Genomic DNA, 15,873 nt, shown 5'->3' with positions numbered 1-15,873 from the left:
GAATGCAATTTATTTTTAAATACCAGAAGCGAGCCACAGTGCATAACGTGCGATTTAGGCGAAGCTTTATGGAGTAGTAGATATTATTATACAAATTGTTCCCATTTTGACGCCTTCATAACACCATCAAATGGATTAGCAACGAACTATGGAATTGATTTCTATATCCTTGAGTGTCAAGGTCCAGGATTACCGGTATCTGGGGTGCATACTCAGAGGACGCACAGCCTTGTGAAAATCCTGTATGATACGCGACCATTTTACACAGAAAGATTACAAAAATTAGCATTACCAATACAAAGATCATTTGAAATACCATTACCGCATGGTAGTCGTGCGCAAGTGCAATTGCTTTTGCCCCCAAGCTGGCGAGAAGAACTCCGAGATGCAGCGTTTCCTGTTGTTGTCGAAGTGTATGTACCAATTATTTTTTACGAAAAGATTTCTTTGTTCTTTACAGATCATAAAATTTACAATTATGCACTTATTTATAATAGTCGACTCTCGGTATTTCGAAATTCAAGGGACTAATACTAAGAGTTATCGAATGTTCGAAATATTAAATGTTTCGAAATTTTGAGAGAAAATAAATAAAACTTCGCATTTTCAAGGGTTTTTATTTGTAATGTATATTCCAATTATTTTATCGTTTATGGTTTGAAACACATTGTTGCTTTTTTCAGGCTATAATGTTTTTGTTGAAATGTATGTAACAGGCAGAAGGAGGCGTGGCAGACCACACAAAGTATATATGTACATATATTCTTAATTAGAGCGACAAGCTAGCCCTGTCCGTCTGTCTGTCTGTATATAGCGCGCATTTCAAGTTTATCTCCAAATATCGATAGCACATTCCGTTATTTTTTATCGATTAAAACCCTTAACGAAAATAGGTTATTTAATTATATCTCCCATACTTTAGAGCTAAAGTCTCCAAACTTTAAATGTAGACTCATATGTATTTTATTGCATTTAGATTTTTGTTAGATTTACGCCTACCCCTAAATTCTCCCCCACTTCTACAAATGTAAAATAGTAGAGACTTGTGCTTTGGAAAATGCATGCAATGACAATCTAAAAGTTTCATGAAGAAAGTCCATCCACCATAAAAGTTATTAAACAGTTAAGTTCCCAAAGTAAGCCCACACTGCAGCCATGCGTGTTTGTGCGTGCGTGCCTACATACATATGTACATACATATGTATGTATGGCTGTGTGATTCTTGTGTAACCAGAAAAAAGCGAAGAATCATTGACATATCAGTTCCTCGAAGGGTTTAGGGTTTAGCTTTCTCACTTGTTCAATTAATTTTTTCTTTTCAGCAATCGTCAAACTTTTATACTTTTTAGGACTCATATTTCATAAAAATTTTAATATGTACAGTGGCTCCAACGCCAAATCGGACAAGACTATTTATTTATTTCAATAAGTATTTTCTTTAGCAGTAAGTTAACTTTTTACCGTTTTCACATTTTTTCTCAAATCTATTATGTATTAGCCCCCTAAAACAAAAAAAAAATTTTTTAATTTCAAATGACAACATTTTTTTTATTTTAAAAAACTAACAACAAGTCCGATTTTGAGCTTCAACGCCAAATCGGACAAAAGAAAACTGCAAGAAAAAGATCCGTTATTTGGCGGAGATTTTCGTTTTTGTTTTGCTTATTGCGTTTCGTTATGTTCTCAAGCTCATAGGCGTACAGTAACACAAATTATTTTTGCGAAATGGCTCCACGTGGGAAGCAAACTGGTGTTGAGGCACGCCAAATAATATTAAAACTGCATTTTGATGGCAAAACTGTTAGAGAAATAGCAGAGCTGGTCGGAAGAAGCAAATCTACCGTCCATGATATCATAAAAAGGTTTCGGGAAGATGGAAGATTGATTAACAAAAGCCAGGAGGGAAAAAGAAAGCGATTAAACTCAAGGGAAGAGCGGTCGATTATAAGGGATATTAAGGTTGATCCCTTTAAAACCGCAAAGGAACTAAGGATGTCATTAAAAACAAACTTTGGAAAGGATGTGTGTGACAACACAGTGCGCAATACTTTGCATCGGTATGATTTGCATGGCCGAGTTGCCCAAAAAAAGCCTTATATTAGCCCTAAGAACAAAGCGTTTAGGGTAAAATTCGCGAAAGAGTACTTGCTAAAAACGGATGACTTTTGGAATCATGTTAGTTGGTTGTATATCATATTAAATACCTTTCTTTTTTGCTAATTATCTTATTTAAAGGTGTTGTTTACTGATGAAAGTAAATTTAATTTGCATGGGTCCGATGGTAAGGTGTATGTGTGGCGTAAACCAAATACTGAGTTTGAGCCCAAGAACACAATAGGCACTGTTAAGCATGGAGGAGGTTCAGTCATGGTTTGGGGCTGTATGTCGAGTGCGGGAGTTGGCCATTTGCACTTTATTGATGGCATACTCGATAAATTTGGCTACCTTGATATTTTGAAAAAAAATGTTAAGCAGAGTGCGGAGAAATTGGGAATACTTGAAGACTTTGCTTTCTATCAAGACAACGACCCCAAGCACACTTCAATGCTAGCTAGGCTCTGGCTAATCCATAATTGTCCCAAATTGATCCAAACGCCTGCCCAGAGCCCGGATATAAACGTAATAGAAAATCTGTGGGAAATTTTGGCGAGGAAAGTTTACCAAAACCGGTATAACAATCTGGACCAATTGAAAATGGGATTACTTGCAGCTTGGAACTCCATAGAGCCAGAAATCTGCAAAAAGTTGGTCAAATCAGTTCCCAATCGCTTGCAGGCTGTTGTCGCAAACAAAGGTTTTGCAACAAAATATTAAATATTAAGTTTTTCTCTTATTTTTTATTAAAGTTTTCTTTTGTCCGATTTGGCGTTGAAGCTCAAAATCGGACTTGTTGTTAGTTTTTTAAAATAAAAAAAATGTTGTCATTTGAAATTAAAAAATTTTTTTTTTTGTTTTAGGGGGCTAATACATATTAGATTTGAGAAAAAATGTGAAAACGGTAAAAAGTTAACTTACTGCTAAAGAAAATACTTATTGAAATAAATAAATAGTCTTGTCCGATTTGGCGTTGGAGCCACTGTATAGCATGCAACCACGCACAGTAATCGTAGTTTCAGAGGAGTCCCCAAATTTAAATTCAAAGTTCGTACTAACACACCAACTTGAACTTTGAGTTTTCGAGTGTTTGACCAAATGAGTACGAATTGCCGCGTCTAAGCAAAGATTTTTTAGTTCCAATTACTGAAGGCATAAAAATATATTAACATAATTCGAAAGAGAATTTGTAAGGGACTCGTGATTACTTTGAATTAATGAGAGGTTCGAAATATCGCAGGTTTGAAATAACGGGAGTCGACTGTATGTATATTTTTCTATATCCATGTCCGCATATCCGTCTGTCCATATGTATGAATGCGTCAATATGAGAGGTATACCCTTGTATTTGTAGGTCTTTGAATAGCACGCGCATATCGACTTGTCGATTCAAATTTTTATTTAATCAGTCATAATTAAGGGTTAGCATACGTAGCAAGCGTGTGCACACCTACATTCAAACATTTTAGACCATAAAGTGTTCAAATTAGACTGAAAGAAAGTCGAATTTTCGATCATTCTCGATAAAAAAGTTATCGGATGAGTTATCAAAAAAATAAGATAAACTTGTATTGTCTATGGTATACACGAGTATGTATGCCAAATTTCAGCTCTCTAGCTCTTATATCTTCTGAGATCGGCTTGCTCATATGGACGGACAGACGAACAGACGGACAGGGTTATACCGACTTAGCTCGTCTCCCTGATCAAGAATATATATACTTAATGGGGTCTGCGATGATTCCTTCTGCCTGTTACATACTCTTCACAAAACCATGAAACCCTGATTTCCCATTTTCAATGCGTTCAGGGTATAAAAATTTACCACTATTAATTCGTACGCTGCGTAATGTGATTTACTATCATACTTAAAACAATAATTTAATTAATATTAGAATTGTATACCGTCGCCGTTGGCGACTCGTTTTGGCATTAATTTTAACAAATTTTTACAGTGCAACTTGATTTTCAAGTCAGAAATATTCCTTTGTGGGTCATTTCGAGGCTGGTTTTTCATTAGACACCAAATATTTTCAATTGGGCTTAGATCTGGGCTATTTGATGGTCAATCTAGAACCTCCATTTGATTATATTGCAGCCAATTTCAGGTTCATTTGGCTGTGCGCGATGATACTCCGTCATGCTGAAATGTGAATTCACTGCAATCAGCTAGTTTTGGTATTGATGGCAACAATAATATATTATAACAACAATAATATGTAACATATTAATACATTTTTCAACATTAAACGTCCTTTCAATGAAATGCATTTTTTCTAATCCTTTGGTAGACATACATGCCATACCATAGTGCTCGCAGGGAACTTTGTTGTTTTTTTAAGGCAGTCTTTATGATATGTTTCTGCCCTCTTGCGAATGACGTGTTTTCTCGTATCGCCGACACAAACATCAAATTTAGCTTCATTGTTGAATATGATGGTATCCCGTTGCCTTTGAGTCAAATACATCCTTTCCCGAGCTCATTCAAACGCTTCTTTTTTTTTTTGACGAAACGTAAGCAAGAGTTTTTCCTTGGCCTACGAGTAAGACAAGTTATTGGGTACGATGCATAGGTAATAACAAAACATACTTTATAAAAACCTTATCCAATATTTATACCCTAAACCCATTGAAAATGGGAAATCAGGGTATAATGGTTTTGTTAAAAGTATGTTACAGGCAGAAGGAGGCGTGGCAGACCTCACAAAGTATATATATTCTTGATCAGGGCGACGAGCTGAGTTGATTTGGCCCAGTCCGTCTGTCCGTCTGTCTGTCCGTCCGTCCGTCCGTCCGTATGAACGCGTCGATCTCAGAAGATATAAGAGCTAGAGACTTGAATTTTTTCCTAGATCCGTGTATATCACGCGCATATCAAGCTTTTCTCTATATATCAATAAGTACCCCCGATATTTTATTATCGATTAAAAACCTTATCGAAAGCTAGTTATTTTATTATATCTCAAACACCTTTTGAGCTAGAGCTTCCAAATTTTAAATACAGATTTATATGTATTTTATATAATTTCGATTTTTGTTGTAATTTACCCCCACCCTTATATCCACGCCCTCACCCTCACCTTTGTAAAATGCGTATTTCAAGTATTAGAGACTTGTGCTTTGGTATGTACATAGATTTGAACATTATGATTATGTTCTGAAAGTTTCATTAAGATTGTACGTCTAGAAATTAAATTATTCAACAAATTAATTCTTATAACGTTGCCCACACTGCAGCGCAGCCCAAGCGCAGTCGCTGCTTACTGCGTAGTTAGCAGAGCGCGTTCTAATACGTGCGGGTGTATGTATGTGTGTCGAAAAGAAGTGCAGACTGATTAGAATATCAGATTAGAGGGTTCAGGGTATCTCTTATCTCGACTAGAGTCTTCTTACTTGTTTTTTTTTTTTTTTTTTTTTTTTTTTTTTATTTTTTATCACCCTATGCACAGACTTAGACAAATTTAATCTCCGTAAGTGTCTTCCCAGATTTAAAATAATCCCTAAGCAATAATCTGATTTCGAATTATTGGTGTTTTGGGCTCGTAGACATTTGCTGTAAGTGCCGTTGCAATACCGATGTTGGGCTTTGCCTAGTTGGTCATTTCCCGATTAGAGTTTTCTACCTTGTTTTATAAAAAATACTTTTTTAAATAAGGAACTTAATTCGTGTATTTTCCTATTATTTTATAGCAATGGCCGGCCGGGTTCCGAGTCTGTTTCTGAAAAGTTTAGAATAGATTGGGGAACATACATGTCCTCAAGAAATGATGTTATTTATGTGCGCTTGGATGTTAGAGGAGCAAAAGGCCAAAGCAAAAAGTCTTTATATCGTCATTTGGGGGGAGTCGAAGTTCAAGATCAAATATCTGTTTTAAGGTGAGTATAATTTTAAAAATATATATAGGCGTCATTTACAATAACAACAAATTTGAATTTGTCTCAATGCTAAGATATCTATTGGATACCATAAGCTTCTTGGACGAAACAAGAGTTGGTATTTGGGGCTGGGGCTATGGAGGATATGTGACCTCTATGGTTTTGGGAACTCAGCAAGATGTCTTTAAGTGCGGCATATCGATTTCCCCTATTGCTGATTGGTTATATTATAGTAAGAAATACTGATTTAATACTAATTAATATTGTTCATCCATAAATCAATATAAATGATTTTAGATTCTGCCTTTACTGAACGCATATTGGGTCTACCTGCGGAAAACTATAAAGGATACGTAGAAGCTGATGCAACTCAACGTGCTCGACTTATTAAATCAAATTCTTTTTTTTTAATTCACGGCTTAGCAGACTCTACAGCACCCTACGTCCATGGTGTTCAATTAGCTAAATCATTAACAGAAGCAAATATATTATATCGATATCAGGTAAGGCTTTGTAAACTTTTAAATTTACCCAACAACAAAATTATTTTTTTTATTTACAGACTTATGCTGATGAAGGTCATGAACTAAATGGAGTCTTAGAGCATGTATACTCTTCAATGGAGCATTACTTTGCAGAATGCTTGAGCTTGGATCCAGATGATACTAAGCCGGATTTGGATCAAAATATGGTACCTGCTGAGTAGCAGTGTTAAAGAACCTTGGAAATGTACATAGAGTAGACTAAATATTATAATATTACACAGAATTTGAATTGTTATACCATTATATTTAGATACATTGGTTGTTTTCAAACGAAGGAAAATGAAAAAACGAAATATGGCTCATAAATTGCTTTATTCTAATACAGAAATAGTACTTATGCCACAAAATTTAAAGTTACACAAAATATCCTTCGATCGATGGTTGTATTGTGTATGTATTGTAAATTTTGTCTTAAATATTTTATAAAATCTTAAGTGCATATAACTTCCAAAGAGCCACGTACTCGTTGGAGCTAATTACATGCTTCCTTTTCTAGTCCTTCCCATATATATATATATATATATACTAGTGGCAGTGGTTTTAAAAACATACTATTTATACTGCTTTCAGTAACCTCATTAATAAGCAATCTACATATTTGGTCTGTTAGATTATGTAATTCGATTTTGTTGTGAAAACAATTTTTTGTTTTTGTATAAAAAAATAAAAATAACATCATAGACTAAGCCGTTTTACAAAGTTCTAAATTTTAATTTAATTTATATTTTCATATCTTCTTACATAATATTGGAATCCACGATGAGAAGTATCTTAACAATCGTAAATGCAATCAGCTTATTAAAATGTGAACTGCCTGCCTTTCAAGAGATATACTGCTGCCCTCAATGTATAGATCCTAATGTCCTAGCTACTCGACTCGATTTGCCTATAAGTATTTCAATTATCTCAAAGTTATTATTAAAAGCAAATTGGCAAAACGTTCGAAGATTTTTTCACAGTCGTAAAAGTTTTTTTTTTTTAATACATACTATGTTAGGGCTAACTTTATCGGCACTTGTCTTTGTTCTTTGTTCTCGTTGCGTTGAAATATAAATGTATTTCATATTGTGTCAGTAAGAAAACAAAAACTGACAATTTAGAATCGTAAAATTGTATAGAATAATATAAATTGTTTCAAAATAATATTTTTTACACTGTATAATAATTTACAAGCCACTTATAACTATTTAAGATTCGGATTTCCGAAAGTGTTACTTAATTAATTTATATTATAAAATAAATATGGTGATTAGAAATTTTACATCTAGGACGTATATCTGTGAATTGCAACTTGATTTGTTTTGTTTGATTTTATTCAAAAATAAAATAAATAAATAAATAATTTTTTATTTAGTAATATTTTGAGTTGCTTAAAGTGACTTTACTTTTTAAAGTAATGTTTTTTTTTTTTTAAACTTCTTTTGAAAGTAGAATGTGTGTAAGGTATATTGTAGATGTGTCCTAATCCTAATGAAAGGTTATGTTACCTTACTAGAAAAACTAATTTCGTACACATGATCAGCAAATAAGTACCTATGATCTACTGCGTAATGAGGCATATATTTCGATTCATTTTAAAAAGGAATTGATTAGGGAACAGTATCTGTATTATCGTTTAAGAACTACTATCGCTGCAAGTCTACTCTTCTTGATATCCATGTTATCATAACGACAAAAAAGATTTATTAGTATTTTCAAGCTAGCCACAAATAATTACCTTAACATTATACATTGAGACATTAGAATGTATAGCGGTATTTAAAACCGACAGCAGAGTCAATGGTGAACGTGTTAAAATAACCCATTTAATATCTGTTAGGAAATTGTGATACACTATCTAACAGATAAAAAGATTCGTGGTGGACTCTAAGGCGTATATATTCTTAATCAGGAGACCAGTTGACCAGTAAATGTACCAGTGTCCGTTCCAATGATTTTAAAGGTATCTACGTGTATAACGTACGCAGCATGAGCTTAAATTGTTTGTTTATATCTTATCCCGTTTATTTATTAGGCAACAAGTTAACTTCGTGCACTGAGCGTGGCTTGCATACCGTTAACGATAGAGATTTCAAATTTGATAATAAACATATTACAAATACTACAAACCTACAGTTAAAGATACTTATATAAATGTCACAATTATATACATGCTGAAAGAACGAAAATGTATATATGGAAAGGTACTTTAAATATATGTGTCCATACAACTGGGCTTAACTAAGGAACTCTTTTTTCCCTAGGAGTGTTACATTGGAATCACTGTTCAATTGGGTATCCAAATCAATATATGCAGTGCTTTAAAATATCATCCAATACCAATATCGACATGAAAAATTGATATTATCAATGCTAATCGTTATTATACCCTAAGCCCATCAAAAATGGAGATAGCTATATCATCTCGTCACACTGATCAAGAATATATACTTTATTGGGTCTGCCACGCCGCCTACTGCCTGTTACATACTTTTAACAGGGTATAAACAATTAAATACATGACTAATTACATTAATAACAAGTAAGAGTGCTGTAGTCGACACTGCTCGACTGGGAGATACCCTGAGCCTTCGAAGCTGATATTCTAATTATTCTGAAGCTGTTTTATGCACACATGCATATATATATATATATATATATGCATCCACAAGCACGCATCTGCGGAAAAAGGAAATCAATTATACTCGATAAAAACGATATCGGATAGATAATCGAAAAAATTAGATAAACTTGTGCGGCATGGTATACACGAGTATGCATGCCAAATTTCAAGTCTTTAGGTCTTATAACTTCTGAGATCTAGGCGTTCATAGGGACGGACAGACGGACAGTATAGCCCTGTCCGTCTGTCCGTCCCTATGACTCAGCTCGTCGACGATTGCAGTATTTTCCGATATGCCAGAAATCATATTAGTTGAAGAGCTAGAATGCTGAAATTTGGAATATAGATCTGCGACGGCCACCCAAGATCAACAAGCTATGGTGGATATACCTACGCCTATTCGGCGTGGAAAATCGGACCTGAAGATATAGTGTTTTTGTTTTTTTTTTTTAAATTCTGCTATATTTTTGACACTATTGATGCTAGAGACCTCACATTTGATATATATTCTCGGGCTGACCAGCCAAAGCCAAAAATCTATGGCGGCAATATGTCCGCCCACAGGAGGCGTGGCAAACTACAAAAGTTTATATCTCCTACAGTTTAAGAGTTAAAAGCTTCAAATTTGGATAGTTGAGTTTCTGGTAACCTCTTCTATCGATGACCCAAAAGTAATTGTTACGCCTTTTTAGGGGCGTGGCATATTAAAAAAAAATACCTTGTAATATTCACCTTTTTGGAGCGTAAGCATCCAAATTTTACAGTTAGGTTTCCGTTAGCTCTTTCTAACACTTGACCAAAAAGAGGATGTCTACGACCACTAGGGGCGTGGCAAATCGGGGAAAAGCTGCATTTTCTACAATACCCAAACTTCTAAATTGCTGATGGGATGTGAATGAGTACTCTGCAATTGGTAACGCCCGACTGTAACGTTGTTACTTGTTTTCTTTGTACACAGCGCAGCAACTCATATACTCGGCGAAGCAACTCATATATTCAATTACTTTTCGCTCAATAGAATAGTGTGCCTCTGAGTCATTTACGAGCGCACTTATTCAATCATACCATTTTCAATTTGACCTCGGTGCCACACATCTCAATATGCGAATTCTTAATTCGGATACGTTTTTGTGGCACTCATACAGCCCTGTGCGTATGTAGCAGGCAGCAGGCTGACCCATGAAGTATATGTACATACATACATGTATGTGCATATGTACATATTTATGCGTTTTTATTAGAGCGACGAGCTGAGTAAATATAGTCATATATGTATATCCGTCTGTCAGACTGTACATTTAAAGCCATTTTTTCCCACGAGCGAAATTCGTATTTGCTCGGCTCGGGCATTGAAAAGGTGGCTAAAGCAAAATCAATCTATTCTGAAATAGGTATGACTATATGTAATTATTTAGTGCGCTCCCTGTCAATATGTACGCAAAAGCAAGCATGAGCTCACTACATTGATAATTCTTTGCAACAATCCTAATTCTTCTGCAAATTTTGGACTCTATAGTTTGCACAGGCAGTAAGAGTTACGCACATACATGTAGCATAGGACTGCATACTCTCCCAAAAATTGATAATGATAATGATTTCGATAAGTTGTTTAATCGTTAACAAAAACACGGAGGTAGCTATTAATTTTGGAAACAAACTCGATATTCGCGTGATATACTTAGGACTAAGAAATAAATTTCAAATTTATAGCGCTCATATCTTCACAGATCGGCGATCATACGTTCGGACGGGGAATACAGGACTAAATCGACTCAGCTGTTCGCCCTGATCAAGAATTTATATGTACATATTATATGTACATAATATAAATATAAAATAATAAGTGTATCTCAATTGCAATCTGAGGTCCTACTTCTCCAACTTGTCTACAATCGTCTCAAGTGCATAAATTAAAAATTGTTTAAAATATATGTTCTAAGTAGATCCAACAAAAAATATTCTCGCATTAAATTAACATTAAACATTGTAGCACATTCGAAAATTCTCAAATTCTCAACTGTTATTATACGCTGAGCCTAATGAAAATACGAAATCAAGGTATAATGGTTTTGTGAAAAATATGTGAATTATGTGGCGGAAGGAAACATTGTACGTACGCCCATCTGTCCGTAAGCGCTCTGTTCTCTCAAATATGTATGTATGCATGTGAGTACAAGCAGCAGCTCACAAAAATGGAAATTTCTTCGCGATTCTCACAAATTATGGGATATCACTTGTAGAAGCATTTGTATGCCTATAAGCATGTGTGTATGCATGGGACATGAACATTGGCGTGTAACCACTAACCACAGAACACATAGACCGAACAAGTAGTGTAAAGCGTTTTGCCACCACTTCGTATTTGCTCGTCTCCTCACTTTTAGGTTCGGGCTACGAAAATATGGGAACCAGGGTGACCGAATATGGTATTTTTAATACTTTTATCAGCTCTGATTTTGCTCAAAAGTATTTTAATGGTATATAGGTATTTAGTAGTATTTTTCATCGATTTTATGGTATTATATGGTATTTTCGGTTTGGTCACACTTTAAGACTTAATGAATTGAATGCTTAATGCTTAAGACTTGCTTAATTTTAAAACAAATAAATAGAAAACATGAGCATATGCTTTTAAATTATATGTAAATAATAATAACTATTCTTTTTTCAGATTCAATCGTTTTTTTAAGAGTCGGACAACACTCTAGCCACCTCTATCAAAAAGGCAGAAATTATGTTTGCTGCAGCGATTGCTGAACACAACATATCTATGAGAGCAATGGACCATATTAGCGATGTGGTCAAACATGCGTTTCCCGATAGTGCCATTGCGCAAGGGTTTTGCTGCAAACGCACCAAAACAGCTTCGCTTACGTACAATGTACTGGCACCTGTGATGAAGGAGCAACTGATCTCTAGCATGAAACGGTGCGTTTCTGCAGCGGGAAGGCCTGTGTTCTCCATAATCATTGATGAATCGACTGATGTTTCGTGTACAAAGGTCTTGGCGTGTGCTGTTATGTATTTCGACAAGGAAGCGCAAACAAAATTCTTGTTCACCATTGACTTAGAGGGTGAAAAAGCAGTCGACCTTTTTGCAGCACTCAGCGATGGACTCAAACTTAATGGCTTTGACATCAATAATATGATTGGATTTGCTGCAGACACAACTAATGTGATGTATGGTGAGCGCAATAGCATTATGACGAAGATACGAGACGTCAACAAATCATGTTTTTTTGTAAAATGTGTTTGCCATTCGTCTGCTCTTGCTTCAAGCTATGCTTGCATGCAACTGCCTCGAGACTTAGAGCAAACCATTAAAGAGCTATATAACTACTTTTCAAAAAATTCCAAGCGTCGACGAAAATTTAAAGAGTTTCAAAATTTCTTAGATTCTCCTGCACACAATATACTTAACCACTACGAGATACGTTGGCTATCGTTTCATTCTTGTGTGGCACGCGTACTAGAACAGTGGGATGCCCTCATTGCATTCTTCCAAGAAGAATATGAAGTTGATAACAATTTATCAGCTGAGTATATTCTATCTAATTTAAAAAATCCAACTGTTAAACTTTATCTTTTATTTTTGGATTATATACTTGCTTTAGTGAATAAATTCAATATCATATTCCAGTCTAGTCGATCTGTTGTACATCATTTATATAAAACTATGTCCGAATTTTACAAAAGTGTATTAGCTTGTTATATGCAGGAGATGTATATAAATAATACAGATTTAAATGCCATAGAGCCAACAATCACATTTTATTTTGTACATATAAAAGACATGTGTCTCGGAATAAAAGTGGCAACTGAACTTTCAACAAATAGCTTGGACAAAGAACATAAATTGGCTTTTTTAAAACGTAGCCAGTTATTTTTAATCGAGTTATGCGCACAACTAAAAAAAAGATTGCCATTACAAGATAACTTTCTGAAAATGTTAAGTTTTTTGGATCCAAATGATTTTAATAATCAAAATTGTCAATCGTTGTTCAAGCTGTATCAACGCTTTCCCGATTTTGTCAATGATCCACAAATAATTGACAATGAGTATCGAACAATGAAAACTGACGACATGGTTAAAATGCTTTTGACTAAAAATCTCAATTGCGATACATTCTGGTACGAATTGAGTCAGTTAAAAGATATAAATGATTGCTATAAATATTCGAATATTTCGAAATTTGCTCAATCTATGTTAATTTTGCCCGTTTCTAATGCGTCGTGTGAACGCATATTCTCTCAAATTAATTTAATCAAAACGAAAAATCGAAACCGCTTTCAAAATATAAATGTATCACATATATTACATGTAAAACAATCATTGCGCGAAAATGGGTGCAATAATTTTAAGCCCAATGAACAAATGTTATGTAAAAATTTCAACAAATTGAATTTAAGCTGCTCTGACGAAGAAGGCTAGTAAATATAATTAAATGATCTTAAGAGAAACTAGCAAGACTGAACAAAGAAGTTCCTTTATTATTTTATTTTAAGAAAATGTTACAAAATGAATTTTAAGCATTTAATTAATTTTAAGACTTTAAAAATATATTGGAATATGGAATTGAATACGAATGCATATTGTTCTAGTTTTATGTTGGACTGAAATATTATTAATTTTTAAAATGAAATAAACAATAAACATTTTTTGCAATGGGAAACCCTTATTTTTTCTATATATAATAAGTCAGTTATTACTTTTACATATAATTTGGATTTCCAGACGATTTATTTGTTATGGTATTTATAGTGGTATTTTGTAAAATTTTAAATAGTATTTTATAGTATATTTTTGAGACCAAATTGGTATTTTTCGTTTGGCCCGGCGCGGTCACCCTGATGGGAACACAAAATTACATCTCTTCATGCACTCGGCCGAGATGGTCGACTGTTGAACAAAAGATCCTCCTACGCTGAATGTTTCCCTTGCTCTCTCTCTCTCTCTCTCGATGCTCTCTCCTCTCTCAAATATTTATATGTATGTATGCATGTGAGCACAAGCAACAGCTCACGAAAATGGAAATTTCGTCGCAGCAAGAACCCATGTGTTCCCTTCTGAGTGAAGAGTATTCTTCAAGCCGTTTGCCATGCGTTTTCGTTATTATTTGTGGGAAGGGTATGAAAGCGTTGATGCGCATAATGAAAATTTTTCGCGACGAGCATGCACACACACACACTTACAGTCTGCTACATGTACTATGAGCATTTGTATGCCTGTGTGCGAAGCTCTTGCTGCCTATAGCAATTTTAAATCCCAGCATTTGCATTTGGTCGATTTTGTGACGTGCTCACATACATATGTATGTATGCATGTATGTATATACCTTTGATTGCGTGTACGCGGGATGCGATGCTCACAACTATGGGATATCACTTGTAGAAGCATTTGTATGCCTATGTGCCTTTACATGCGCGTGTGTGTATGTGTGTATGCATGGGACATGAACATTGGCGTGTGCCTACCGCAATTTAGAATTGTGTGAACGATTTTTGGTTCGAATTGCAAAAATATTCGATATTTGGGCAACAAAGATATTCGGGTATAAATATATTTTTGTTGAAAAATATATCGATATATTGATATTTTTCAACAACCATATTAGACAACAAGTAAGATTAAAAATTTTTAATTTAGTTAAAGCGTCCTCCGGGTATAGCGACGTAAAATCGACGGTCCCTTGAGTGTCGCTATAACCGGATTCTATATATATGTATATATTTAGATACATTTTATACAATTTCGATTTTTGTTAATGTATCCACCCCTCACCCAAACCTTTGTAAAAGGCGTATTTCAAATACTAGATAGTTGTGTTTTAGCTAATGGACGCACTTTAAGGGTATAATCACGATCTGAAAGTTTCATGAGGAAAGTACATCCATAAGATAAGTTATCAACCAATTAATTTCCCAGTAAGCCGACATGCAGCCATGCGTGTTTATGCGTGTGTGCCAATATGTGTCTGTTAGTGTGTGTGTGGGTATTTCTTGTGTTAGCAGAAACACACAAATAATTATTAAAATATCAGTTTCTCGAAAGGTTCAGGGGATGTCGTAGTCGAGCAGTCTGGTCTACAGCATATGTATGTATGTATTTGCTCTCAATTACACTTGAACTGTCAATTATCAAAAGTAATGATGAACATTCGTATATAGTTAGAAAATTTGTTAATATACAGGATGACCATCAGTCCTTTTGGAGGTAATGTCCCGGTGTCCCGACCTGATAAAAAAAATAGTCATATTGACAAAATAAAAACTTGAAGAAGTTTGTGTCGAGACAAGAATTTAGTTTAGAACAAGTAAGAAAGCTCTAGTCGAGACTGCTCGACTACGAGATCCCTTGAATCCTTGGAGCAATAGCTATTTCAATAATTTTTCGCGTCTTTCAGCTTACACAAGAAACACGCACACACACGCGCATGCACACACAGGCATACATACACTGCTGCTTACTATACACTGTGCGCTTACTATGAGAACTTAATTGTTTAATAACTTTTTTTGTGGACATACGATCTTCATGATTATGATTATAACATGGATATGCATGTATTTGCCAAAGCACAAGTCTCTAGTATTTGAAATACGCCTTTTACAAATATGTGGGTGAGGGGCTGGACATAGAAGTGGGGGGTAAATTTTAACAAAAACCGTTCATTAAAAATTTGGAGACTCTAGCAATAAAGGTGTAGACGATATAATTTTATAACTGGTTTTCGATAAGGTTTTTTTATCGATAAA

The 15,873-nt window shown here is 34.7% G+C and overlaps 2 protein-coding genes across 6 annotated transcripts in view; both read left to right on the top strand.

Moving 5' to 3' along the window:
* The window catches only part of LOC26528308 (dipeptidyl peptidase 4), a 32,209-nt gene extending 24,433 nt beyond the window's left edge, over nucleotides 1-7,776 (top strand). For all 5 annotated transcript variants that reach the window (XM_044009292.1, XM_044009291.1, XM_044009290.1 and 2 more), the window contains 5 exons: nucleotides 27-413; nucleotides 5,785-5,970; nucleotides 6,045-6,202; nucleotides 6,268-6,473; nucleotides 6,533-7,776. In XM_044009292.1, coding sequence (XP_043865227.1) covers nucleotides 27-413; nucleotides 5,785-5,970; nucleotides 6,045-6,202; nucleotides 6,268-6,473; nucleotides 6,533-6,676 — 1,081 coding nt within the window. In that variant the 3' untranslated portion in view covers nucleotides 6,677-7,776. The remainder of the gene's footprint in view (nucleotides 1-26; nucleotides 414-5,784; nucleotides 5,971-6,044; nucleotides 6,203-6,267; nucleotides 6,474-6,532) is intronic.
* A 3,864-nt stretch (nucleotides 7,777-11,640) lies between these two features.
* LOC26527296 lies at nucleotides 11,641-13,790 on the top strand. The gene is made up of 2 exons (XM_015166050.3): nucleotides 11,641-12,302; nucleotides 12,513-13,790. Exons 1-2 carry the CDS (start codon nucleotides 11,852-11,854, stop codon nucleotides 13,547-13,549), a joined length of 1,488 nt encoding a protein of 495 aa, XP_015021536.1. The 5' UTR covers nucleotides 11,641-11,851; the 3' UTR covers nucleotides 13,550-13,790.
* Nucleotides 13,791-15,873: the final 2,083 nt, after the last annotated feature.

This window comes from Drosophila mojavensis, unplaced genomic scaffold, assembly GCF_018153725.1.
Source record: "Drosophila mojavensis isolate 15081-1352.22 unplaced genomic scaffold, ASM1815372v1 contig_49, whole genome shotgun sequence".
In the NCBI taxonomy this organism is placed as follows: Eukaryota; Metazoa; Arthropoda; class Insecta; order Diptera; family Drosophilidae; genus Drosophila; species Drosophila mojavensis.
Note: the sequence above shows the minus strand (reverse complement) of the source record. Positions and strands in the feature narration are given on the sequence as shown.

What these genes read in the sequence shown, in the direction of transcription:
- LOC26527296 (XM_015166050.3), top strand. Translation starts at nt 11,852, where the DNA reads ATGTTTGCTGCAGCGATTGCTGAACACAACATATCTATGAGAGCAATG. An exon ending in CACAACTAATGTGATGTATG is followed by an intron (nt 12,303 to 12,512) that starts GTGAGCGCAATA and finishes AAAATTTCTTAG; the next exon opens with ATTCTCCTGCACACAATATA.